The 27,808-nt window shown below is 31.4% G+C and overlaps 4 protein-coding genes across 4 annotated transcripts in view; all 4 read left to right on the forward strand.

Moving 5' to 3' along the window:
* Nucleotides 1–3,138, forward strand: part of LOC119604411 (CD109 antigen-like) — an 8,147-nt gene extending 5,009 nt beyond the window's left edge. Inside the window, 6 exon segments of the mRNA XM_037956992.1 lie at nucleotides 1–128; nucleotides 202–469; nucleotides 562–724; nucleotides 790–1,867; nucleotides 1,974–2,492; nucleotides 2,555–3,138. The exon segment at nucleotides 1–128 is cut by the window's left edge and continues 87 nt beyond it. Of these exon segments, the coding sequence (XP_037812920.1) occupies nucleotides 1–128; nucleotides 202–469; nucleotides 562–724; nucleotides 790–1,867; nucleotides 1,974–2,492; nucleotides 2,555–3,115 (2,717 nt within the window). The 3' untranslated portion in view covers nucleotides 3,116–3,138.
* A 1,120-nt stretch (nucleotides 3,139–4,258) lies between these two features.
* Nucleotides 4,259–6,308, forward strand: LOC119604410 (UDP-glycosyltransferase UGT5-like). Its single transcript, XM_037956991.1, has 4 exons — nucleotides 4,259–4,997; nucleotides 5,064–5,494; nucleotides 5,562–5,778; nucleotides 5,857–6,308. Exons 1-4 carry the CDS (start codon nucleotides 4,357–4,359, stop codon nucleotides 6,140–6,142), a joined length of 1,575 nt encoding a protein of 524 aa, XP_037812919.1. The 5' UTR covers nucleotides 4,259–4,356; the 3' UTR covers nucleotides 6,143–6,308.
* An 821-nt stretch (nucleotides 6,309–7,129) lies between these two features.
* LOC119604406 (UDP-glycosyltransferase UGT5-like) lies at nucleotides 7,130–9,561 on the forward strand. The gene is made up of 4 exons (XM_037956987.1): nucleotides 7,130–8,191; nucleotides 8,261–8,691; nucleotides 8,800–9,016; nucleotides 9,075–9,561. The coding sequence occupies exons 1-4, from the start codon at nucleotides 7,551–7,553 to the stop codon at nucleotides 9,358–9,360; spliced, it is 1,575 nt and encodes a 524-aa protein (XP_037812915.1). The 5' UTR covers nucleotides 7,130–7,550; the 3' UTR covers nucleotides 9,361–9,561.
* A 1,860-nt stretch (nucleotides 9,562–11,421) lies between these two features.
* The window catches only part of LOC119604389 (CD109 antigen), a 37,843-nt gene continuing 21,456 nt past the window's right edge, over nucleotides 11,422–27,808 (forward strand). The window contains exon 1 of the mRNA XM_037956954.1: nucleotides 11,422–12,014. Within this exon, the coding sequence (XP_037812882.1) occupies nucleotides 11,944–12,014 (71 nt within the window). The 5' untranslated portion in view covers nucleotides 11,422–11,943. The remainder of the gene's footprint in view (nucleotides 12,015–27,808) is intronic.

Genomic DNA, 27,808 nt, shown 5'->3' on the forward strand with positions numbered 1-27,808 from the left:
ATGAAATTACAATCAAACCTTTATTCGAAATGGTACCCGAATCTCATTTATATGTGTATTTCATACTTGATGGTGAATTGAAATTTCATGAAATGACACTAAATTTCCCCAAAGAATTTCAGAATAAGGTATGTTTTAATCTGTTACTAATTAAAAATTAAGGAACAATAGTAAAACTTTTAATAAATTGCATGCTTAAAGATTGAAATAACTGCTCTCAAGCAAGCTAGACCCAGTGAAGAGGTCACATTGAATATCAAAACTGATCCGGATTCATTTGTAGCACTATTGGGAGTTGATCAAAGCGTACTATTGTTAAAATCTGGTAATGATTTAGATTCAAACCAAATAATTGACGATTTAAATACGTATGCGACTTCGACTCCTGAAATCAGAGGCATAGGCACTTATCCGGGCAGAACATCTGGTTTGATCACCCAAACCAATGCCAATTATCCCTTTTCCACTGGTAAGTTTTGCATGATATTATTTTATTTATATACGTATAATGAAATACAAATTTCAAAGTAAATTCATTTCTGTTCAATTTAAATTCCATAGCAGAAGCATTTTACATTAGTAATTCTGCAAAATTTCCTTCAGTTGAAGACTATACAGATAATTTATTTGTAAGTGATAGGGTTACTTCGGGAACAAAAATCGTACAAAATTTAAAGATTCGTAAAGATTTTCCCGATACATGGATTTACGATAATATTAATAGGTGGGTTCTAGAGTAATTAACTTTAAAAAGTATATTATCATAATTTTCTCGACTACCTATTTTAGCACCGATAAATACGGCTTGGCTACTCTAACTAAAAAAATTCCCGATACCATTACTTCATGGGTAGTGACCGGTTTTACTTTGAATGATAAAACTGGCTTTGGCATGGTGACAAAACCTACAAACATTGAGGTATTCCAACCTTTCTTTGTGAGCACTAATTTGCCTTATTCCGTAAAGCGCGGAGAAGTTATATCCATACCTGTAATTATCTTCAATTACATGGATAAAGCTTTAGATGCTGAAGTTACCATGGATAATACCGATGACGAGTACGACTTCACTGAGATATCTAATGAAATTGAAGAATTAGTTTTGGAGGACAAACAACGTGTTAAAAGAGTAACTGTACCCTCGAATAGTGGTAAGAGTTTGTCGTTCATGATCCGTCCCAATAAGGTGGGAGAAATTACGTTGAAAATTAAGGCTATAACAACCTTGGCTGGTGATGCTATACGCGAGAAACTTAAGGTAGAACCAGAAGGTGTGACTCAATATGAAAACCAAGCCATTTTTATAACTCCCTCTAAAGAATCTATAAAGGAAACGCTTAAGGCTGCTATACCTAAAGAAGCGGTTTTGGATTCCGAATATTTGGAATTTTCTGTAATTGGTGATATCTTAGGTCCCACCATTAAGAATATTGATCAATTAGTGCGCAAACCCTATGGCTGTGGTGAACAGAATATGGTTAACTTTGTGCCCAATATTTTGGTTTTACATTATTTGGATGCTATAAAACTTAATATGGCCAATGTGGTTGAAAAAGCTAAAAATTACATGGAAGTCGGTTATCAACGTGAATTGACTTATAAACATAAGAATGGAGCCTACAGTGCTTTCGGCGAGGGCAACAGTGAATCAAGTAGTTGGCTCACTGCTTATGTGGCGCGTTCCTTTATACAGGCTAAAAAATATATTGCCATTGATTCAGATGTCATTGATAAAGCATTACAATATGTAGTAGCAAATCAATTGGAGAACGGTCAATTTGAACAGACTGGACGTTTATTCCATGCAACTCATCAAAACGATGTGGGCTTCACGGCTTTTGCATTGTTGGCTTTTTTGGAAGACATGGCAAGTATTAATATATTTTTTCATCACATATTATACGTTATTAATTAGCTCTGATCTAGAGCTTTCAATTTATAATAATATTGCTTGCCATCCCATTATATTCCAGGAATATTCGAATAAATACAAACCGGAAATCGAGAAAGGTATTAAGTATTTGGTCGATAATATGGACAAGGAAAACGATACATATGCCCTTGCCCTAACATTATTGGTTTTAAAGAAAGTTCAACATCCTAATGCTGACAAACTTATGGAAAAAGTAGAAAAATTGGCGCATTATAATAATAGTCGTACATGGTGGACAAAATCAGCAAAAAATCGTAATAATGATATAGAAATTACGGCGTATATATTGGAAGCATATGTATACACCGAACCACCTGGAAAAGTATTACCCATTGTTAAATGGTTGGTAGGTAATCGTAATAATTTAGGCGGTTTTGATACAACATTAGATACAGTTGTGGGTCTACAAGCTCTAATTAAATTTGCTGAAAAGTATGTTGGAGGCGAAGATATTAAAATGACGATTAATTTCAAGGCCCAAGATGCAGAGGGAAAAGAAACCACTAAGGGTAGTTTTAGGGTGGATAAGGAGAATTCAATGATTTTGCAGACTCATGTGGTAAGTTATATTTACATTAATGATTACATTCTTTAGAACTTACATTATATTTCACTTTGAAGCTCCCCAAATCTTCCCGTCAAATAATATTTGAAGTCGATGGTAAAGGTTCATCACTGGTTCAGTTATCTTATCGCTACAATTTAGCTATCAAAGATGACAAACCTAGTTTCAGCATTAAGCACGCAATTCAACCAACCGATTATCCCAATCTATTACAAATGGATGTTTGTGCTGATTTTGTTCCCGGTAACAATAGTGGCATAAAAGAATCTAATATGGCAATTATGGAAATATATTTACCATCTGGTTTTAATGCCGATACTGATAAATTCGATGAAATACGTCAAGCCAAACGAGTACAACGTGTTGAAACTAAGAATACCGATACAGCTATTATTATCTACTTTGATTTCCTTACGACTGGTGAAGAGGTATGCTTCAAAGTTAATGCCGAAAAGAACCATGCCGTGGCCAAACAAAAGCCCGCAGCCATCACCATGTATGATTACTATAATGCTGATAAACGGGCCACTGTTTACTATGAAATTAAGTCATCGTTGTGCGATATTTGCGAAGAGGCTGAATGTGGCAAAATTTGTGAAATTAAAGCAGCAAAATAATTGAAAATTTTACTTTACTTTCATATATGATTAAAGTTATTCAACTTTAACATTAAAAATAAATTTCATTTTAAAATTGTAATGAAGATCAGAGGACTAAAAAAATTATAATATGTAATTCAATAGCAGTACTTGAGGATCTGAAGTTTGTAGATAAATACATATAATCCTTATATACCACTATATTCGGTTTTATTCTTTTTTGCTTCTTGGACATACTTTTTAAAATGTTAATAAATATTTTTCTCAGTGTACATATATTTTAAATATGGCAACACATTAAAAATGCCAAGCATACAATATATACAAATTTTGTATCGGGATGCACCGAATTTCTTATACCCTTCAAACTACATCGGAAATCATTTCAAAGTTATATGTAAATATCATAATTTACTCTTCGAATTTGTAACACGTTAGAAGTAAAACTTAAACTAATAATAATGAGAACCTTCGGAACTGGTTCTGTGGAAGCTTGATTCATTTTATAGAATAGTTCTGGAACCAGCTTTTCCATCACCGATTTTTCTTCCAATTTGTCACCCTCAAAACTAATCATAGGAAAGTTTTGGAGTACAAGAAGGTATGTATATTCTTTTTTCAGCGACTTTTGCTTGAAATTGTTAAGATAGGGAGTAATTTTGAATTCTAAATTGTAATTGAGTTAATATACATATGTATTTTTGAATAAATCGTCATGTTTTCAAATCAATCAGTCGGTTCTATTTTCTGTTAAATATTTTTTAAAAAGGTTCCGTGGAAGTTCTTAGAATCACAATAATGTGATTCATAGACTATAGACTAGAATATGGAATAGACTATAAACTAAAGTATAGTCTGAATTATATACTACACTAAAGAATAGACTGTTATTATACACGCTATAGACTAGACTATAGAATAGACTCTAACTAAACAATAGAATAGACTATGGGTTATACGAGTAGTATATAAAAAGTGCTTATGTTTGCATTCGTTCCATAACTAGTTTTTTTAAAACAGGGTAACTTTCGAAATGTATAAAAGGTAATCATTTTATTTTGGTCTATATAGAACTTAATTGAATATTACGTTTTAAGGAATAGGGTAAAACTGATAACATCTACGTGATTTTTCGTGTTAAATCATCTGTCACATCAAACAACTGTCTATCAAAAGACTCAAGTAGTACCATTCTATAAAAAAACATTAGACATTTCAGTTTACCGATACAAGTTGCTAAAGTATTTTATAGTGATATAATGCACTTGATAAAATTCTTCTTGTACTTGATAATAATAATTTGTCTTCTGCTAATGGAAGCCGAAACAAAACGAATACTTGGAATATTTCCACATTTTGGATACAGCCATTTTAAGGTCTTCTATCCCTTGTTGCGTAATTTAGCTGAGAAGGGACACAACTTAACAGTGATAACTTACATAAAAGCACCTTCATTGCCAAATGATAATTATAATGAATTGATTTTAAAAGGCATGAACGTAATGAATATGGCATCAGTTAATGATATGAAAGCTAGAACCCTTAAAGGTTTATTTGAGGAATATATTGAATTACATGATAAAGGTCAGAAATCATGTAAATTTCTCTATGAAAGTGGTTACGTAGAGGAAGTTTTGAAACGTCATAAACAACAGCCCTACGATCTAGTTATAACCGAATATTTCAACACGGATTGTCATTTGGCATTGCCTTATCTCATGAAAAAACCAGTAGTGGCTTTAAGTAGTTGCCTCTTAATGCCCTGGCACTATGATCGCATTATAATGCCGGATACACCTTCATTTATTCAATCGGAATTAATAGGTTTTCGTACACCTCTTAGTTTGCAGGAACGTTTAATGAATTTTCTTCAAGCCAAAATCTTACCTCTAATCTATCGGTAAGGAAACATAATTATTATAACAACATTTTCAAATAATTAATCAAAATATTCCTTATTTTCAAGTTACCACACCAATTATATGGACAATAAATTGGTACATCATTATCTAAATATTGATATTGATGTAGATCAAATTGCTAAACAATATACCCGTTTGATACTGGGAAACCAACATTATTCCTTGATGGACCTTAGACCTTTTACACAACAATTTGTTGAAATTGGTGGCATACACATCAATGAAGAAGAAATTCGTAATGCAATACCCTCCGAAGTGGATTTATTTTTAAAAAATACTACAAAAGATGTTCTATTTATAAGTTGGGGTTCCATGATAAAAGGATCGACATTAGATCAAAACAAATTGCAGATAATTTTAAACGTTTTAACAAAGCAGGATATAAAAGTCATATGGAAGTGGGAATCAGATAAGGTACCGATTGAAAGTGATCAGTTTTTATTCGTTAAATGGGCTCCTCAACTAACATTGTTATGTAAGTTTTTTTAGAACAAATAAATACCTATTCTTTTTATATGTATATTGTCCTATATTGTTAAAAGGTCATCCAAAAATCAAACTATTCTGGGGTCATGGCGGCCTCTTAAGTACCACCGAAGCTGTATATTGTGGCAAGCCAATGTTAATAACTCCCATATATGGTGATCAATATGTTAATGGATTTGCTGTGGAAAATAGAAAAATTGGTCGGATTATTCAGATTAATGAAATTGCAGAGAAAACACTTAAAGACAAATTAACACAATTGCAACACTCCAAGTAAGAGAAAATTATTTATTTTACATTAAAAGATAAAATTAAATAAAATATCAAATCTTCTTGTTAATTATTTGACAGCTATTCATCAAAAGCTCTACAAATATCACAAGTATTTCGTGATCGTCAAGTAAAACCTCTTGATACAGCGACCTGGTGGGTAGAACATATACTAGATCATAAAATTACCGAAGAGGTTTTAAACACCTATGCTGTTGATTTAAATTGGTTTGTTTACTATTCATTGGATGTAATCAGTATATTATTAGTAATTTTAATTGTATTCCTATTGATTATAAAATTTTTAATAAGATTTATTTTAAGAACATGCTCGTATAGAAAATTTCACAAGCTGAAAGAGAACTAGAAATATAAGATCTTCGAACTTGTACTTTATGGGAATAATGTTTTAATGATATGAATTTGCATCAAAAACAATGTCTGTTAAAAGCAAGATAGGTTCTAAGATTTTGTTGCAATTTTAGTTTTAGAGACTCGACAAATATGTATTAAATAAAATCTTAATTTATTAACAAAACACAATGACATTTTTAAGGTTTTTAACTTTGTAATTCTTAATTACATATATTGTCAAAAGGTCTAAGGGAATTCTGCAATTCCCAAAATTTGGGACGAACATTCCAAAAATGCTATTTTTTACAGTTACCATATGGGCTATGGTCCATTTCCATTTCTCTCAGGGCTGTCAAGGTTTCTAAAACTGTAAAAATCTTCTCCCGAATTTGGGTTTAAACCGCAGCCACTATGTGGATTCCGAAGGAACCTCAACCAACTGACCAGCCAGAACAAGTCCACCTGTAATAACAGATTATGTGGTTCACTGGTTAGACCCCATGTCAAATCATTGAAAGGACTAGCCGAGGAGTGAAGTGACAGTACTACCAATCCCGGCAGACTAGAGGTACTGGTTGCACCTCTTTACCCAGGGATTGCAATATTTAAAATTGTACATGACGAAGGTACCCTAGTTTAAGCTGCCTATAACGCCGCCATGGAACGTTAGTGGGGTCTATTATCAAAAATTAAACTCAAATACTCAATGGCGACGATCATGTCAAATGTCATTTCGTTTTAGAAATACTAAATATATTTTCAAAAAATTTTACTTGTGTCCCACTGTGTGCTATAAAATAATATTACTGAGTTCATTTTCATTCTTTATCAAATTATGATGAAAAGATGTGATATTAAAACTTTTATAACAGATCGGTTGCAGTTTAAAATCAAACAATTATATTTAAACACTGAACATACCCTATGATTTTGTATTAACTATTTTTTCAGTGTAATCTAAAAATTGTAAATATGGCAACCCCTTGATATTACGGTGAAATGTCATTTTGTAAACAAAAACAATAATATTATTGTTTATTAAATTTATTCAAAAGAAATTAAGAAAAAATGTTATCAGTTCAATACAAATGTTCAGAAAAATATACAAATTTATTAAATTACAATGTAAACAATTGTTATAGTTAGTTCTTTTAACAAAAATCTTAATCCAGTATATGAGAATAATGATGTTGGTTACACAAAATTTGCCACTTAATTTAATTAATAAAATATTAAAATGATCACACAATTGATTAAGGTCTACCTAATTTTTATATGAAATACTATCTGTCACCCCGCGCCGCATGTTTTGTAGACTCTACTGTTTAGTAGTATGTATACTCTTCATTAGAACGTTTAGAATAGACAGACAGTTCTGATACTGATACGGTTAGCGATAGTTGTCGTACACTCAAGTGATAATGAATTTGTTAAAGCTCTTCTACTTCTACTTTGCCACAATATGTGTTCTGTTAATGCAAGTGGAAACAAAACGTATTCTGGGAATATTTCCACATTTTGGTTACAGTCACTTCAAAGTCTTCTATCCCTTATTGCATAATTTGTCGGAGAGAGGCCATAATATTACTGTGATTACCTATATAAAAGCTACCACTCTGCCCAAGGGAAATTATGAGGAATTATTACTGAAAGGCATGGAAGTGGTCAATGTGGTGCCTTTGGATGAGATGAAAGAGAGAACCTGGAAAGGTTTATTTGATGAATACATTGCTTTACATGATGAGGGTCAAGAGTCATGTAAACGTCTCTATGAAAGTGGACACATTGAGGAAGTTTTAAAGCGTCATAAGCAACAGCCTTATGATCTAGTTATTACCGAATATTTCAATTCAGATTGTCAATTAGCATTGCCTTATTTAATGAAAACTCCGGTGGTGGCCTTAAGCAGTTGTTTGCTAATGCCCTGGTACTATGATCGTATACTAATGCCAGATACACCTTCATATGTGCAATCAGAATTTGTGGGTTTTCGTACTCCGCTTAACTTTCATGAACGTTTAATGAATTTTGTACAAGCAAAAGCCTTATCTATACTCTATCGGTAAGTGGGTACATTTATTACAAAATCTATAAATAAACTAATGATGAAATGTATTCTTAATACTTCTAGTTATTATACCAATTACCTCGATAACAAATTGATTAAACATTATCTAAATATTGATGTAGACGTAGCACAGATTGCTAAACAAAATACCCGTTTAATATTTGGAAATCAACATTATTCCTTGATGGGTATTAGACCTTTTACACAACAATTTGTGGAAATCGGTGGCATACACATTAAAGAAGAGGAAATTAATAAAGTTTTACCCAAGGAAGTGGATTTGTTTTTAGAAAATTCTAAAGAAGATGTTCTTTTTATAAGTTGGGGTTCTATGATTAAGGGTTCAACTTTGGATGCTGATAAATTGCAGGCAATTTTAAATGTTTTAACAAAACTCGATATAAAAGTTATATGGAAATGGGAGTCGGATGAAATTCCTATTAAAAGTGATAAATTTTTATTTATAAAATGGGCTCCTCAACTATCGTTGATATGTAAGTATTTCTAGAGAGATTTTTTTATATTCTGAAAATTTGTAAGCTTAGTTTTCTTTATCCTTTGATAAATTCTTGGTAATAACACTGTTAAATTTTATTACTAAGGTCATCCAAAAGTCACGCTATTCTGGGGTCATGGTGGTCTTTTAAGTACCACTGAGGCTGTGTATTGCGGCAAGCCGATGCTTATAACTCCAATCTACGGTGATCAATTTGTTAATGGTTTTGCTGTGGAAAATAGAAAAATCGGACGCATTATTAACTTTAATGACATTAAAGAGAAAACCCTTAACGAACAACTAACACAACTACGACATGCCAAGTAAGTAGAAATTAAAAAGTTTGTTTAAACACAAACAATAACTTTAAGTCTTTTACAGTTATTCAACTAAAGCTTCGGAAATATCTCAAGTGTTTCGACAACGTGAATCACAACCTCTTGACACAGCCACCTGGTGGGTAGAACATTTATTAGAACACAAAGTGAGTGAAGAGGTTTTACACTCATATGCTGTTGATTTAAATTGGTTTGTTTACTATTCATTGGATGTGATTACTTTATTATTAGCAATTTTATTTGTATTTATTTTTATAACAAAAAGTTTATTGCGTTTAATTTTGTGTAGACGTGTTAATGTAAAATATGATAAAGTTAAACAAAATTAGATTATTTACAACATTTTATTATTTACAATTTATTAGTGAAACATGACATTGCAACTACTGTTTGTGCCTTAAAAGTAATTTGTAAAGATTTTATAAGTATGTACAATGTTATTTTATTTTAGAAAAATTTTACATATTAATGTATAATACTCAGGTAAATGTAATTTTTAATAAAATTGTAATAAAATTATTATTATTAACTGTTCAGACTAAGTTTGAATGTTTAAGTGTTTTCATAGACTCCTTATTGTTATATCATATGAAGTGATTGCTTTTAATAAAATAATAATAATTGGGATAGATTAGTTCAAAGACTCTTCCACTTCAATAATAGTCAATCAACTAGTCCATAGGATGGTTAATAGCCTAGCCCATTGACTAGTTAATAGACCAGTCAAAATACTAATCCATAAATAAACAAAACTAGTGCAAAAATTAGTCAATAAGCTAGTCGAAATACTTATCAAAATAGACAAGTCCTAGACTTGCCATTATATTAGACTTAGACTAGTCCCTAGATTAAAAAATAGGCGAGTCAATAGACTTGTCTACTCCATAGGTTAATCGTTAAAACAGTCAATAGATAAAAAAGCCAAAAAGTAGTTTAATTAATAGATTAACGTGGTAGTTTACTATGGCCTAACTATCAAGTAGAGTCGTAAGAACCCCGTAATGATGTATTATTTCCAACCTATAGCAGTGAGTTGTTTCAATAGGTTGTTGAGCCTGAACCCAGATAGTTCACTAAGGTCGCGTATATGTAGAAATATATTCCTCTTGGCAGTTGTAGAAGGGCATTCGCATAAAAAGTGGAGGAACGTTTTCTCTTTTCTCCTTGTCATTGCAGCTGCGATTAAATTCGTTGAAAGGGAGCCCAAGTGTACAGTTATTGATGCCAGCCACCTCTATACATCCCACCTTATTGAGGGTTATATGCTGCCTAGAATGCTTCCCATTGAAAGAAGGCAACATTAACATAGTCCCTCTATATGTGTATAGATTATTTAATTTATTTTCAGCCTTTATAGGAATGAACCTGACGATATTACCAACGAGTTGCGCGTTTAAACTTCTTGAGTCCAATTATATTTCATTTAAGGTCATGTTAAACGTCAATCGGTTCTTGTTTCTAATTCGAATTAAATCATTAATTGAATTTACATTTAGTTCAATTTTACTTCCAGTTTAAGTTGAACTTGAAGCTTCGATAGGAGTTCCATTTAAGATCCAATTTAAGGCTCAGTCAGTTTGTACTTTCTGTTGCGTGACAGTTAGTTAGTTCGTTAGTTAGTTAGTTAGTTAGTTAGTTAGTTAGTTAGTTAGTTAGTTAGTTGTTAGTTAGTTAGTTAGTTAGTTAGTTAGTTTCGTTCGTTCGTTAGTTAGTTAGTTTTCGTTCGTTTTCGTTCGTTCGTTCGTTCGTTCGTTCTTCGTTCGTTCGTTGTTCGTTCTTTCGTTCGTTCGTTCGGTCGTTCGTTCGTTCTGTCGTTCGTTCGTTCGTTCGTAGTTCGTTCGTTCGTTCGTTCGTTCGTTCGTTCGTTCGTTCGTTCGTTCGTTCTTCGTTCGTTCGTTCGTTCGTTCGTTCGTTCGTTCGTTCGTTCGTTCGTTCGTTTCGTTCTTCGTTCGTTCGTTCGTTCGTTCGTTCGTTCGTTCGTTCGTTCGTTTTTTCGTTCGTTCGTTCGTTAGTTCGTTCGTTCGTTCGTTCGTTCGTTCTTCGTTCGTTCGTTCGTTCGTTCTTTCGTTCGTTCGTTCGTTCGTTCGTTCGTTCGTAGTTAGTTAGTTAATACCACCGATCAACCACAAACTCTTAGGAATCTGTGATAAACTGTCAACTGTCATTGTTTTAAAATTGAAGTCAATTCAACAACCATTATTTTATGCCATTTGATCTTAAGACTGTGAGATTAACTCTCAAATTCTCTTCATTTTCAAATTTAAGCTAATTCAACAAACTTTCTTTTCTCCCAATTTTAATTAAAGCTTTTTCTAAAAAGCTTTAAGCCAACTTAAAAGATAAACACCAAGTTAATACATTCTCCTTAAATGTAAACCTAGAAATTAAACAGACAAGTTAGTTATAATTCGATACTGCGACGGTGAACAACTAAAAACGGAAAAGTTAAAAAGTGTTAAATGACGTCGACCTAAAAACGCGCATAATTGAGAAATAAAAAAAATAAAGCAAAAAGAGAAAAAAACAAACGTAATAAATACGCGGTATATAGTTAACTAAAACAAAAGATCTAAAGCATTTAAACTAAAATAAATGTGAAAAAATATGTACATAACAACAAAAAATTTATAAAATAAACGGCCCACACAAAAAGTTCAATATACATTTAATAAAAATAGCGTATAGCAACATTTGTACATAAAATTTTGTTGATTATTACTCATATTTCTGTAAATTCTTTTAAAATTAGTTAAAAATTTTTAAAAGTGATTTCATAAATATTTTTATAAAAAATAAGAAATATTTTGTCAAAAGTTTGCGTGGTTATAACAAACAAACCAAATGTTAACAAGAGCGTAAAATAAATTATATTTAACAACAGCAAAAATAACATCAATAATTTCAACAATAAAATGTTTAAAATGTTATATTTAAAGTGCTTAATATTTTCAACACTACTGGTGCATTTAAATTCTGCTCAAGGGTTTGTATAATTTATTTAAATTTGTTTTTAACATTTCTTATTTTCACTACTTTTATACTACTCCATATGATGTTTTTGTGTATTTGTATGAGTTACGTTTTTTTTAAACGGCGAAATGATCTCATAAGCGTAATGATTGAAATACTATAACAAAGTAGAAAATGAAAAAAAATCCAGTTTATATGGACAAAATTTTAATGAAACATTTGATGTTGTTAAATAAACTAAAATTATAAACAAATACCTTCATATAAAAGTATAAAAACCCCTATTCGTTTACCTTTTCTCATAAAAACAACTCTCTTGGCTGCAGCATAAACAATAACAAAACAAAAGACTTAAGACCCGTACTTACATACGAATTAGTACTTTTTGTTCATGTTACACAGTGGGGGATTTGCATTAAAATAATGGAAATTAATTTCATAATCTGATTTTTGAATTTTCATTAAAACTTAGATATAAGAAAACAAAATTAGACACTATGGGTTGGAAGCATAAAATTATCAATGAATGCTACTTTAGGTGATTATAATCCAGAAACTTTCCGTCTATATAACTTTTACGTTTCTGGCTTTGTTACTAACTAGAGTAGCAGAGGTACTTCTGTACGCTATTCGAAACTAAATAAAAACTAGTATGAATGTATAGTCAGTCATGGCCGAACATATGATACCCTACACCAGTATAGGGTATCACTCATTTGCCGGAAGGCGATCAAGCCGGGACCGTCAAATGATAAGCTCTGCATTATATGGGGATACCAGGCCAATTAGAGATAATAGACAATAAAAGAACGGATGTAATTGCTTTAAAGGATAGGGAATTAGAGAAAGTTATTCTGACGAGGGACACACATGATTAAGGATACAACTATTCAGACGTATGTAGAGCAGGCGCATATGACACTGAAACTCCGGAAAAAAACCTGCTCAGTCATTCGTCAAAATTTGAACCAAATATCTTTTGAGAGATGTTATTCCAGATTTTAAGTCCCACGGGGAAATTGGTTGAAAACTCTATGTCTAGGAAGTTGAATATCTGAACACAGGACTATAGTCTAGTCTATAGTCAAGTCTATAGTCAAATCTATAGTCAAGTCTATAGTCTAGTCTATAGTCTATTCTATAGTCGAGTCTATAGTCTAGTCTATAGTCAAGTCCATAGTCTAGTCTAGTATATAGTCTAGTCTATAGTCTAGTCTATAGTCTAGTCTGTAGTCTAGTCTATAATCTAGTCTATAGTCTAGTCTAATCTATAGTCTAGTCTATAGTCTAATCTATAGTGAAGTCTATAGCCTAGTCTATAGTCTAGTCTATAGTCTAGTCTATAGTCTAGTCTATAGTCTAGTCTATAGTCTAGTCTATAGTCTAATCTATAGTCTTGTCTATAGTCTAGTCTATAGTATAGTCTATAGTTTAGTCTATATTCTAGTCTAAAGTCTAGTCTATAGTCTAGTCTATAATCTAGTCTATAATCTAGTCTATAGTCTAGTCTATAGTCTAGTCTATAGTCTAGTCTATAGTCTAGTCTATAGTCTAGTCTATAGTCTAGAACGGATGTAATTGCTTTAAAGGATAGGGAATTAGAGAAAGTTATTCTGACGAGGGACACACATGATTAAGGATACAACTATTCAGACGTATGTAGAGCAGGCGCATATGACACTGAAACTCCGGAAAAAAACCTGCTCAGTCATTCGTCAAAATTTGAACCAAATATCTTTTGAGAGATGTTATTCCAGATTTTAAGTCCCACGGGGAAATTGGTTGAAAACTCTATGTCTAGGAAGTTGAATATCTGAACACAGGACTATAGTCTAGTCTATAGTCAAGTCTATAGTCAAATCTATAGTCAAGTCTATAGTCTAGTCTATAGTCTATTCTATAGTCGAGTCTATAGTCTAGTCTATAGTCAAGTCCATAGTCTAGTCTAGTATATAGTCTAGTCTATAGTCTAGTCTATAGTCTAGTCTGTAGTCTAGTCTATAATCTAGTCTATAGTCTAGTCTAATCTATAGTCTAGTCTATAGTCTAATCTATAGTGAAGTCTATAGCCTAGTCTATAGTCTAGTCTAGTCTAGTCTATAGTCTAGTCTATAGTCTAGTCTATAGTCTAATCTATAGTCTTGTCTATAGTCTAGTCTATAGTATAGTCTATAGTTTAGTCTATATTCTAGTCTAAAGTCTAGTCTATAGTCTAGTCTATAATCTAGTCTATAATCTAGTCTATAGTCTAGTCTATAGTCTAGTCTATAGTCTAGTCTATAGTCTAGTCTATAGTCTAGTCTATAGTCTAGTCTATAGTCTAGTCTATAGACTATATATATATGCCTCAAATTTTATGCTATCATTCCCATTGTGCATCAACTTGATGCGTGTGCTGTTAAACAATGAAACTAAACTGTCAGCTGCACGTCTGTTCATCAGTCAGTGAGTTAAGTACATACTGGATTTGTTATGGTTTTTTTCTTAAAGACATTATAATTCTTTATTGTCTTTCTATGAACAATTGTTTGTTGAATTCTTTTTTAACTTTATTTCTACAATTTTTTTTTTTGTAACTCAAGTAACTGCCACTACTTGTCTTGGCAGCTTCTTGTATTTTTTCTTGCCGTTTTGTTGGTTTTTATTAAAATTTTTTTTTATTCTGTTTTTTTATATTTTATTTATAGTTCTGTTTTTATATAAAAATATTATAGCATAACATTTTGAAACCTACGCATTGATTCGTTGTTTTTTCGTTTATTTTTTGCTCAATATTATATATTTCCTTTAGTTTACCTTGACTTGTCGGTTTTTTATTGTTATTAGCGTTTTTTAACGAATGAGTGTTTCTTTTTAAGTCAATAGCTTAATGTAAATAAATAGTTATTTATTTACTTTTAAATTAACTATACATACTTATTTATTTGTTTATTTTAGTTTTTTATTTAATTTAAAAATTAGTAATCCACTCTAACTTGTATTGTTTTACAATTTTAATAAACTGCAATTATTGTACATAACGACGAAAGTAAAACAGACATTTGTGAGTCAAAGTAAATATTTATTGAGATTCTAACTAATTATTGATTCCGAGAATATTTTATTTAAATTACTAGTCTTTTAAATGCTTAACAATACGTCTATTTTCTTAGCTTTCAGGCTTGAGCTGCTGATTAAGCGTTTTAAAATGTTATCAGCGCTTTCAGTTTGTATTAAAAAGCGGTTTTGTTTAACATAGGTCCTAATTTTAATGTTTTATATCTTATTTGAAAGATAATATTCAGCTAAATCATGCATTTTTTTTTAGAATTTTTAGAGCTTATTTTTAAAATTGATATTTTTTAATGAGATTAAGTGGTAAATTTTAAAGAATTTTGCAATATTTAATAGATTTCTGGCACTAATTAACCCGATTGAGTTAAAATTTTGCAACAGTTAATTTTAAATGAAACAAAATTACGACTTCCCAAAATTCTTCTTGAAAAGAAATTGTATATCATTTGAAACATAAGGACTTGGGGGCCAAGCATTGATAGATAATAATGCGATCTTCATTTTCCAATTGTTCTAATCATTTCGGGTGCATGTTATCTTGATGAACTTCCGTCATCTTGGTGTGATTGTAATCCCTGGGTAAAAAAGGTCTTACCGGAATTTTAAACTGGTATTGTCAAATGTATCATCAGCCTTTTCTTGGAATGATTCGACTTGGCGTCGAACCATAGAACCTATCTTATCTAGAACCACGTTGTCCCGGTAATTTGAGAGGTTCCTTCGGGGTGCTGTGTTAAGTTGAATAGTGATAGATGTACGGTATCTTATTCAAGTGACACCATTGAATGCCTTCTTTTTCATTTTTTTCAGTGTATGTTCAGGGTTTACTCTGTACATACAAGACTTACTACAGTGAGTAGGAACTTGGTTGTAAACGGAAGAGATTCATTTGTATTTCGGAAGTTATACAATGGAGTAGCGAGGATCAGAATGTATATAGCTTAAGTACTGAGCAAAATGCTTGTACATTGACCGATGGAAGCATGTACGAATGGTGAGTCGTCTGCAGCTCACCATGTGTTTAAAAAAGTACCACCGAGAAATAGGCCGAAAGGCAGGTGTTCATGTAAAGCACTCGATTTCTTATCACATATAGAACATATAGAGTAACTTGCTCTTTTTATACCCTCAAAAAATATGGGAATATTGATAGTAAATAGCTATATTCTGGGTCTTTATTAGATTCACGATAGGGCCTAATCAGGAGAAACTAAAGGCCTGAAATGTTAAAAAACTTTTATCTATAAAATAGGCATACATTTGACCTTAGCGCCTTCAGAAAATTTCTTTAATGTTTATAACTAGCTTAAAAATATATGTTATCATCATATTCATATAGTTTTGATGGTCCGAGTAGATTTCTAATCGAATCGACTACACTGATCAATCATGACTCATCAAAATTTTGGTATTTTAGTAATTGTATGTTACCACAGAAAACTTGATTTCATTAAAATTTGTATATTGACTCTAAAATTTCTAAATTATTTTCTCAACTACACTGAAACCAAATATGGAGACATAACTCCTTCACTCAAGTAAACTTGTTTACGAAGAAAATTCTACTAAAATAACTACTCTGATCGAAAAGAATTTAGGCCAACATTAATCCAGACTTAAGAAAAAACAAAACTTGTATTATCAAAAAACCCATACAATACATCACACCAACTAGCTGAAATCATAATACTACGTGATTTAACCCACTATAAGTGTTAAAATAAAACAATTTTTATTTTAGCAATAAAATAAAATGAATGTGGTCATACCGCTCACAATCACTTGACCATATGTGGTGGCAGGCACTCAAGTCAAATAATAAAAAAAAATAAACAACAAATTTAAAACAAAACAAAAAACTACAATAAATGTATGGAACACCTAATTGGGAACAAAAATAAGCACCTCACCAACCAACGACTCTACTTTGAAAAATCGAAAAACCACCTAGAGTCTTTATAACTTTAATGGAATTGTTTATAAAAATAAAATTAAAAATCGTTTCTAAAAAATATTGAGTCTTATAAAACTAATATGTCTGTAAACGTACATAGATTATGATGGTAAGCAACGATGCATGAAACACTAAGAAAAACTTTTAATTTCTGTGAGAAAATAAATATATTCTAATTAGGAAAAGCATTTATTGTACCGATGTTGTTTATAAATGGTAATAATTAGGGTGGTACTACTGTCATTACTTTTAAGTTTGTTTACAACTTTTTAATAGACAATAATAAACCGATTTCGAATAACTAATTGGTTGTACAATAATATGAGATTTCTATCAATTTAGTCATTCTGTTTATAAAACATCGAAATATTGACCGATAGACCCACGAAATTATATATATTTTGGATCCATATAAGATTCTACGACTATCTAGCAAAGTCGTTCCGACTGTTCGTCCGTCTATCTGTTAATGGTACGATAGCACCTATTCAAGAGAAGACTGGTAGATCAAGGAAAAGGTTTGTTTGGTATTGAAAATGGGCAATATCGGTCTATGACCTTATTAGAGTACCCTTATTTAGGTCCTCTTTAAAGAATTACTTTAATTTAATTATAAATATTGACATGGTGACGAAATTGAACTTACACATGTAATGTGTATGTTCATTCTTCAGTAATGAACTACATATTGATTGAGATCGGTACAAATCAAGTTTTAATGGCAGATATATATGTAAGTTTTCTCACAGTCGAACTTATGTCTTTTCTTTTAATAAATAGATTCCATCAATTTGACCAATCCAGATTTTCTGATCCAATTCTGATCGAGAGATCAAAGGCAGACATTTAAGATAGCCTAGCGCCTTCTCGTTGAAGTATCTTAGGACATTAACATCCGGCATCTTCGAGTACAGTAAATCCTCTGTGCGTTAAATAGCGTTTTGAAGGTCTTCTTGTCTACATTTGTTTGTTTACGTAGTTCAGTTGGAGCTCAATTGCTGAAGTCAAGTTGTTTGATGGCTTCAAACTTAAATCTAACCTCTGGAATATGCCGCACTCTCTGACAGCATGGTTTTTGAGGAAGTCAACATATTTACATTATTTGGCAGCCTATTAACACCTGACGGCGACACTAAGGACGATATCCATGTCATGCTCTACTCAGAAAAAGGGGCATTTGCATAGCAAAGAAAAATTTGGCGGTGTCGGTAGTTAACGTATGCAAAGAAAATGAGAATTTTTAACTCCAACGTTAAGTCGACACTTTTAGGGGTACAGGCAAAATCCATGCCTGCATAAACCGCTGTTTGAGAAAAATTCTGGGAATAATAACTCCAAACTACATGCCGCTTGACTATCGACAAAGATTCCTATGTTGCCGCGAATATCGAGGTCATGTAGTACTCTACAGGCTGACATTATCGCAAATATTTCAGCCTGAAAGACACTACAGTTGTTGGGAAAACGGTGAGATATAAGTACTTACCCCAGCTTCTTCACAGAAGACACCAGAACCAACACAGCATTTCAATTCAGAACCATCTGCAAAGATTATGTTGGAATATTCGCTCGGTAGGTTACCTCTACACCACTCGCTCCTGAAAAGAGCTCTGACTTTGAAAACTTTATCAAAGTCCGTGTGTGGGGTAATATAGTCGGATGGTTGGCTCAAGATTGGAGGTAATATGCTTAAAATCTTAGCTTGTCCATATGTTCTTGATCTCCAACTTCCGGATAAGTTAAGCCTCGCTGCGTTGCAAGCAGATATGGCCATTATATGCATATCTATAGGTAGGATGTGTAATATAGTGTTCAGAGATTCTAAAGGACTAGTTCTTAGAGCACGTGATCTACAACAAGATTATTCTTAGCTGAAGTGCACCATACAAAAGGTCCATATATAAGAATAGGACGTACTATAGCTGTGTATATCCACTTAACTATGTTGAGACTGAGTCCCCATTTCATTCCAAACATCTTGCGACAGGTATAGTAGGCTACCGTTGCCTTATTGACTCGGTGCTGGATATTGAGTTTCCATGATAATTTGGAGTCTAGAATAATTCCTAGATATTTGGCATTGTTTTATTTGAGGATTTCGCAGTTCTTTAACCGAGGCAAATTGAAGCTTAGAAACTTGGTCTTGTTGTGAATAGTACCAGTTCTGTTTTGCTTGGATTTACTCCTAGACCACTGTCTGTGGCTTAATTACAGAGTAGCATTAAAGCACCAGACATAATATCGCTAATCACGTCTGGCAACGGCTTTTATCCCCCTGTTGCTAAGTTCTATAAGAATCGAATTAACAACGATGAGCTCCACTTGCTTGGACTTAACGCTGTTACCAAGACTTCTAGATTTCAACATAGTTACTGAAGTATATCAGCAATTGTGTTGCTAGATTAGCAAGAGCCTGTTGGAATGCAGAAGTATTTACGTTATTGAAGGCACCTTCTAGGTCTAAGAAGTCTCCCATAGTATATTGTCTAAATTCGAGGGATCTTTCTATAACTCTGACAACTTCATGTAGAGCAGTCTCTGTAGATCGTCCTTTAAGGTAGGCATGTTGACAATTAGAAAGCCGTGATGAGCTCTCTAGTCGTTGCCTAATTTATAAGTCAGCCTTTTGAGCTGTAGAGATGAAAGACTAATTGGACGAAAGTCTCACGCATTCTTTTGCCAGCTTTGGGAATAAAAACGATCTTAACCTTTCTCCAATTAACCGGAACATGGTTGAAAAAGCGGCTTAACGTATCTATGAAACCAGAAAGAAGAATTCTTTATATAGGATCAGAGTGAAATGTAGAACGATCCTCTAAAAATAATGTTTATTTCTAAACGAATCTGGCATTAGAAATTCTTCATCATATCAGGGTTTCGAGATATTGTGCTCAAAAGTTTGAAAAACCCCACAGCGTAAACAACATTTATTTGCAAATTCTGTTATGTGATCCTAAAGTCCAACCTATCGACTATAAGGTAGATTTACTCAAGAAAGTAAATACAATTACAGATTGGGGTTAGCAACCCAAATTAACTACTGTAGTTCAACAAGTTCCACCCTAATATATAAAAATTAAATTACTATGGTATTAAAAACAATGTTCAACATATTTTTTATTTGTCATAAACTTTAACCATATTTAATTATGTGGTTTTGAGTATTTTTTATAGTTGTTTTAAAAAGAAAATTTGTGTTACAGTGCTACATGTAAAATAAACAAAAATCATAAATCATTTTTAACAACCGACAAGTATAATTCATTAAATAACAAAAGTAGAAACTTAATGAAACCGAAAATTTGTGTTTTTAATTTATGGCAAATTAAATAAATAGAATACAAATATTTTCTACTTTTTAAAAGAAATTAGAATTATGTTTGTATGTCAAATAGTCTGGTATATAACACCGTCCAACACCATTTTTCACACACGAACCAAACCATATACATACGAAAGCACATAATTTATGTGGTATAACTGCCTACTCAGTTTTTCATTTTCTGATCGTTTGTCCTTTTTAAAGGACTTTAAAATTTGAGGTACATACAATTTTCAAAAATTTTTATAAAATATTTTTAGCCACCCTATTATAACAATATGGGTATCAAACTAAAGAGGACAATTGCAGTATTTATATCTCGTATTTTGTTTTATTTTTTAAGAATAAAAAGATGTAAAAAATATCTTTACAAAAGTTTATCCTTTATTATCCTTGAAATTTTATACAAAATTGTTCAACAAAAAATATTCATAATAAAGAATGGAGTACAAAAGTCTGAAATTTGGTCTTCATAGCTAAATTTGTTTAATTTTTATAATTATTTTTAAATATCTCAATAAATAAATTAATAACATTTTCCCCTCTAAAATTTCAAAGTCCTTTTTTTGTTAAAATATTATGTAGAAAAATGAGAAATTTGATATTGTGGAACCGAGTTTCTTTATCTCTATGATAAAAAGTTAAAAAAGTGGAAACTTTGAAGAATATGAAAGGATAAAAATCGATTAAGGAAATCTTGCATTTTTTATCCTTTCATGTTAAAACTACCTTCTGGGGAAGTATATATTCCTTTTTAATTTAACACAATTATTCCGAACTCTCTATAGTTATTCTAAATTCTATATATCTTTTAAAAATATCTTTGACCTCCCAATAATGTTTTCAAAGTAGTTTATGATATAGTTTTCATTAAAAATACAAAAGGGCGAAGGTATATCATGTGCAATTAGTAAACCACGATATACATATATATTTAAACAAGTAGGAAAGTATAACCGGACTGGGCCGACCATATGACCAGTTGTGAGTTTATTTCAAATGTGATTTACTTTAGCAAATAAAATATTTATGTTGAATTTTATTTCAATTGCGACATATTGAAGAAAAACTAATTTTCTGAAAGTGGCTTCATATAGGGGCTAGAGTCAAATATAGATTAAAGGCCTGCACCAGACAACAATAATGCGACAATTTGTTTAAAAAAATATCGTGTTTATAAGTCAATTATGGAAGTTCAAGCCATATTTTACTATTATAATTTATATTTATAATAATATTGCGCTTATCATATTATCCTGAAGTGGATTTCAGAGTTCGGAACATGCATGTTTTAATCACTTAACCGTCATAATCACTCGAAATAAAATTTTATATATTTTAAGGCCTGTTATCTCAACCGGTTATCGTTTAAATGGTAGATATTCTGCTTGAAGACTGTCAATTTAACGTTATTACAAAAAATTAACAGACATTGAGATAACAACTCCAATAAGCAAGTGGTATAAATAATAAATTTACAAAATATTTTCAACAAACATATTTTTTAATTTGAATATAAATTAACTTTAAAATTTTTTTACAAAAAACTAATAAAGATAAGAACATGAAGTTATGGATTCTGGAACTCCATATTAATAAATTTGTCATATATTTTTTTCTAAAAAAACTGACTATAAAAAATAACGATATTAAAGGATTAAATTTTCAAAGGACATTTTTTTGGTTTTTTTATTCTAACATTTTAAAACTATTTTATTCCTAAAAATACTGTTGTTCTCCTCTTTCAGTGGATACCCATATTGACCCACTACACCAAACCAAATTTTAGCTAAATATAATTATACTTACTATTCCTTTCAAACTTTAAAGTCCTTTTAAAGGAAGAAACGATCAGAAAATAAAAAACCGAAAATGTAGTATAACTATATCAAGTATGTAGTTTCGAACGTATATGGTCTTGCTCATGTGTGCAACAATTTTTCCCAATTTGTTGTACGGTGTAAGCAGTACAATTTAAAAACACAGTTTAAGAAACTGTTTAAATTTAACACTTGCAGAAAAAATTTTAAAAGATTTATGTAAATAAAATGTTTAAAAAACTGTACACTTTAAGAAAATATGTTGGTAATTAAAATGATTAATTTTACTTTCTAACAACTTCCTCATGAAGTTGTATTAAACAGTAACTTAAAAATAATGATCGCATTGTAAAAACTCGAAAATAATACAAAGAGTAATTTAATATTTTGTTACAGCATCGAGCGTCATCATCTTAAAAATCATCATCTTCGTCATCCGCCTCATCATTTGCCATTGTAGTAAAAAAGTTTAATAACCTCCACTTACGACTGTAACGTGATTTTATCAATAGAGTTAAAAAACACAAACAATTGTTTAAAAAAACAAGTAAGAGTACTATATTCGGCTGTGCCGAATCTTATATACCCTTCACCATGATGTGTTAAAAAACAGTCAGTACGAATTTTATTACAAAAAAATCCAAAAATACCAATTGTATCCCATTTTATACGTTCTAACTTAATCCGTGCTCTTCATGCTTAATTTCATATTTCTAGGTTCAATATTATAGAAATTTCAAAATGTACCTTTTGTAAAACGAAAAAGTACCAAAAAGTCCCCTTTTATAGGTTCTTACCTAGTCAAGGCCCTACATGCTAAATTTCATATTTCTAGGTTCAATATTATAGAAAATTCAAAAAGTACCTTTTGTAGAAAGAAAAAGTACCAAAAAGTCCCCTTTTATTTGTTCTTACCTAATTCGGGCTCAACATACTTAATTTCATGTTTCTAGGTTCAATATTATAGAAAATTAAAAAAGTACCTTTTGTAGAACGAAAAAGTACCAAAAAGTCCCCTTTTATAGGTTCTTACCTAGTCAAGGCCCTACATGCTAAATTTCATGTTTCTAGGTTCAATATTATAGAAAATTCAAAAAGTACCTTTTGTAGAACGAAAAAGTACCAAAAAGGCCCCTTTTATGTGTTCTGGCCTAATCCGGGCTCTACATACTTAATTTCATGTTTCTAGGTTCAATATTATAGAAAATTCAAGAAGTACCTTTTGTAGAACGAAAAAGTACCAAACAGTCCCCTTTAATAGGTTCTTACATGCTAAATTTCATGTTTCTAGGTACAATATTATAGAAAATTCAAAAAGTACCTTTTGTAGAACGAAAAAGTACCAAAAAGTTTATAAACAATGAATTACAATAACAAATAACAAAAAAATTTAAATTTTGTTTTATTTTGTTTTTGTTTGTTTATTGTTTTGTATAAGCATGCACGAAAAAAGTAAATTTTTGATGAAATTTTCAGAGGTGGTCTCGGATTTTTACTCATATCTTCGTTATTTATGGGCCGATTGGGCTGATTTTAAATAGCGTTCTATTCGACCGTATTTCCGATAGAATTATTGAAAATTCGGATCTCGCAGATATCTGGGGTCTTCTGAAAACTGATTTCAACATACACACAGACAGACGGATAGACGGACATGGCTAAATCGACTCCGCTATCTATAAGGATCCAGAATATATAGGGTCGGAAAATTATATTATAGAAATTACAAACGGAATGACAAACTTATATATACCCTTCTCACGAAGGTGAAGGGTATAAAAATCATTTTTTACACTTTTAAATTGTGTACTCGTATCTTGTTCACCTACATTAGAGTGCTCCAAAAAAACGAAGTTGCGAATTTTGCCCGTCCCCCCCTCTAGAATTGTTCTATGGGTTGTAAAACTATGTCATACAAAAAATTAGGCTGATAGGATAACGTTAACAGGTGCCGCAACGGCACTAAAGTTTCCAAGTGCATTTACAAGGGGAAAAAATCGATTTTTTTCAGTTTTTGCTCAAATTTTGCCACTTAATAATAAACTTTACAATGTATTGTGATGGAATCGCAATGTACACATAATAAGCTTTTCGGAAAGATATAAAACATAAATATTGGTTGAAAACTTTCAGAGTTATTGCAAATTCCCCAGACCATTAACGTGTCTCACAGCACATGAATTCGAAATGTGACAAAAAAAATTAACATTTTTTAGGAAATATTGTAAAAAAACATTTTGTTACTTAAAATATACTAAAAATTACTTGAATACTAGCTTTTGTCCTTATACGATAACGCAAACTTGTTCTCAGCTATGGTCAAAAAAGTTTGATTTTTTCAACGGCCGTTTCAAATCTCCAATTTCAGTTTTTTTGAAACTTTGTTAAACAAATTTTAAAATTTTTACGTATTCTCTAATATATTACAAAAAAATGCGATTTTCCCGAAATCCGCCGAGTTCAAATCGCAGGTACAGCTAAACTGTAAGAATTATTGATCTAATTTTTTACCGTTTTATTCCCTTATCTATTGTCCATAAATTCCCATGAGATCTTCTAAAAATTTTAAAATTTGTTTAACAAAGTTTCAAAAAAACTGAAATTGGAGATTTGAAACGGCCGTTGAAAAAATCAAACTTTTTTGACCATAGCTGAGAACAAGTTTGCGTTATCGTATAAGGACAAAAGCTAGTATTCAAGTAATTTTTAGTATATTTTAAGTAACAAAATGTTTTTTTACAATATTTCCTAAAAAATGTTAATTTTTTTGTCACATTTCGAATTCATGTGCTGTGAGACACGTTAATGGCCTGGGGAATTTGCAATAACTTTAAAAATTTTCAACCAATTTTTGTGTTTTATATCTTTCTGAAATGCTTATTCTGTGCACATTACGATTCCTTTACAATAAAGTGCAAAGTTTATTATTAAGTTGCAAAATTTGAGCTAAAACTGAAAAAAATCGATTTTTTCCCCTTGTAAATGCACTTGGAAACTTCTGAGCCGTTGCGGCACCTGTTAACGTTATCCTATCAGACTAATTTTTTGCATGACATAGTTTTACAACCCATAGAACAATTCCAGAGGGGGGGACGGCCTGTCGGATAAATTTTTTTTTCCTTCATACAAGCTTGGAGCACTCTAACCTACATACATCTTATATTTTTTTCTGTCGGTTCCTATGACTTTGTAACTCTGCACAAAAAAAAAAAAAAACTGTTTATTTGTACCAACTCTTCTGTTATACAATTAATGTTTTTTGAATAACAAATTTTCATTGTCTATTATTTATTTATGTTTTTTTTTTTTTTTGGTGTTTTAATAAACACTTGTCTTGTTTGTTTTAATTTTATATACCGTTTTGTATGGATTTTAATATTATTTTCGACAAATATTTTAATGATTTTTAGTTTCTTCTGTTTCACGAAAACATGATTTTGCATCTTTCACTTGTTGGTTTTTGGTATGAATTAAATATTTTTCAAAACAAGTGTGGGAATTAACGGAATTGGAGAAAAATTAAGTTAACCCCTTTTATTTAGTATGGATTATTTATAAATCGTACCATTTATGTAACGAAACCTACACTATATGGCCAGTACCTCTAGAGATTAATTTGGGAAAAATGGACATTAGACTTTTGTCCATAAAAGAACTTTTTAAGTAAAATGTAGATTGAAACGTACTTTTTCAAATTTAAGATATTTTGCTGATTTTAAGCAGCAGACTTATAGAAAGCATGTATAATAGAATTGTTGAATAGTTGGATGCCGGGTTCCGGAATCTGTGTTCTTCAGAAAATTTATGTCAAAACTTGCTGTAAGAATAATTTCTGGATCTAGAAACGGTATTTTTTTTGTTTCAGCATAATTAAGAAACAAGTAGGAAAGTATAGTCCGGCATGTCCAACCATATAATACCCTACACCATGAGTATATTTTAAAAATGTTTATTTTTCATAAAGAAACTTTTATGTTGAATTTTATCTTAATTCCAAAGTATTTAAGCAATTTATTGATAAAAAACAAATTTTCTAAATGAGGCTTTATATAGGAGTATGGGTCAAACATGGGCCGATCGTCATTAAATTTGAGAAAAGAATATATTTTTAAATAATAGTTAGTTATGTTGAGTTTTATTGCGATACAAATGGTTACAAGTAAATTTTAAACGTTGAAGACATTTTTTGAAGGGGGGTTTGTATGGGGGCTAAGGGCCGATCATTACGAAAATCTGCAGTGTCATTTACACTTATATAAAACTTATTTGTGCCAATTTTTGAAGAGATAATAGTATATTTGACGTAATTATGGCATAAAAAGCCCAAATCGGGAGGTACGGTTGTGTGGGGGCTAGGTGAAATAATGGACCGATTTCAACCATTTTCAATAGGCTTCTTGCGGATTGTAGCCTGCGCACAAGGTTTACATGGACAGCCAGCCAGTCGGACGGACTTTAAGGTGGGTGTAGAACCAATATTTTTGTGTGTTACAAACATCAGCACAAACGTATAATACCCTCCCCACTATAGTGGTGTAGGGTATAACAAGTATGAGTGTATAGTCGGACATGTCATGATCATATGATACCCTATGAGTATGTTAAAAATGTGGATTATATTCTGGAATAGTTTTACTTATTGTTGACAAAAGAAGAGATATTCTGCAAGAGGGCTCATATGGGGTGAGGGTAAATATGGGCCTATAGGCTTTATAAATTTTGGTAGAGAAATTTACGTCTACATCAAACTTATTTATGTAGAATTTCATCGTGTATTAAGTGTTTATAAGTAAATTTGACCTTCAAGTCATTTTCTGAAGGCGAATTTGTATGGGAGCTAGGGTTAAAAGAGGTTCGATCATTACAAAAATCGGCAGTGTCATTTAAACTTCTATAAAACTAAATTTTGCCGATTTTTAACATAATTATGAGCTTGAAGGCCCAACTCAGGAGCTACGGTTGTATGGGGCTAGGCGAAATAATGGATCGATTTCAACCATTTTCAATAGCGTTCGTCCTTGGGTCGCAAGAAGAATATGTGGTCACACAGACAGATGGACGGACAGACATAACTAAATCGACTCAGTAAGTGGTTCCGAGCCAATTTGTATACTTTAAGGTGGGGTTAGGACCAATATTTTTGGGGGGTTGCAAACATCAGCATAATACTCTCCGCACTATAGTGGTGTAGGGTATACATTTTAAAAATTTTATTATTTAAATCGGCTTAAAACTACGACCGATATGTATATCTTTGCAAATCTGGTAATTCTAAAAAATATCACGAGTTTAAAAAATGATACATACATATGTCGAAAATGCCCAATTCTGATACTCCTTGGCTATGCAAATTTTATCCGCATCGGTCCAGTCCTAAGAAATAATAAGAAAAACCATTTAAACTCCAACGACTATTCATCATCCTTTCCACCGGAATATCGCTCATACATAATAAATAGATTGGGCAGTAATCTTTACACAATTTTGAACAAGATAGTTTTATAAATGTATGCTATTTTTCCAGAAATTTTCCCATTAAAGATTTTATAGTTGCATTTTGGATGAGGAGGTCCATCCATTAATGCTTAAAGTTGAACACATAAACACTTGGCAGATATTGTTGTTCCATCTATATATATGGGAGGTGTAAATATAAA

This window comes from Lucilia sericata, unplaced genomic scaffold (assembly GCF_015586225.1).
Source record: "Lucilia sericata isolate MDLA Ls3-8-SP2 unplaced genomic scaffold, ASM1558622v1 Contig000389F_arrow, whole genome shotgun sequence".
In the NCBI taxonomy this organism is placed as follows: domain Eukaryota; kingdom Metazoa; phylum Arthropoda; class Insecta; order Diptera; family Calliphoridae; genus Lucilia; species Lucilia sericata.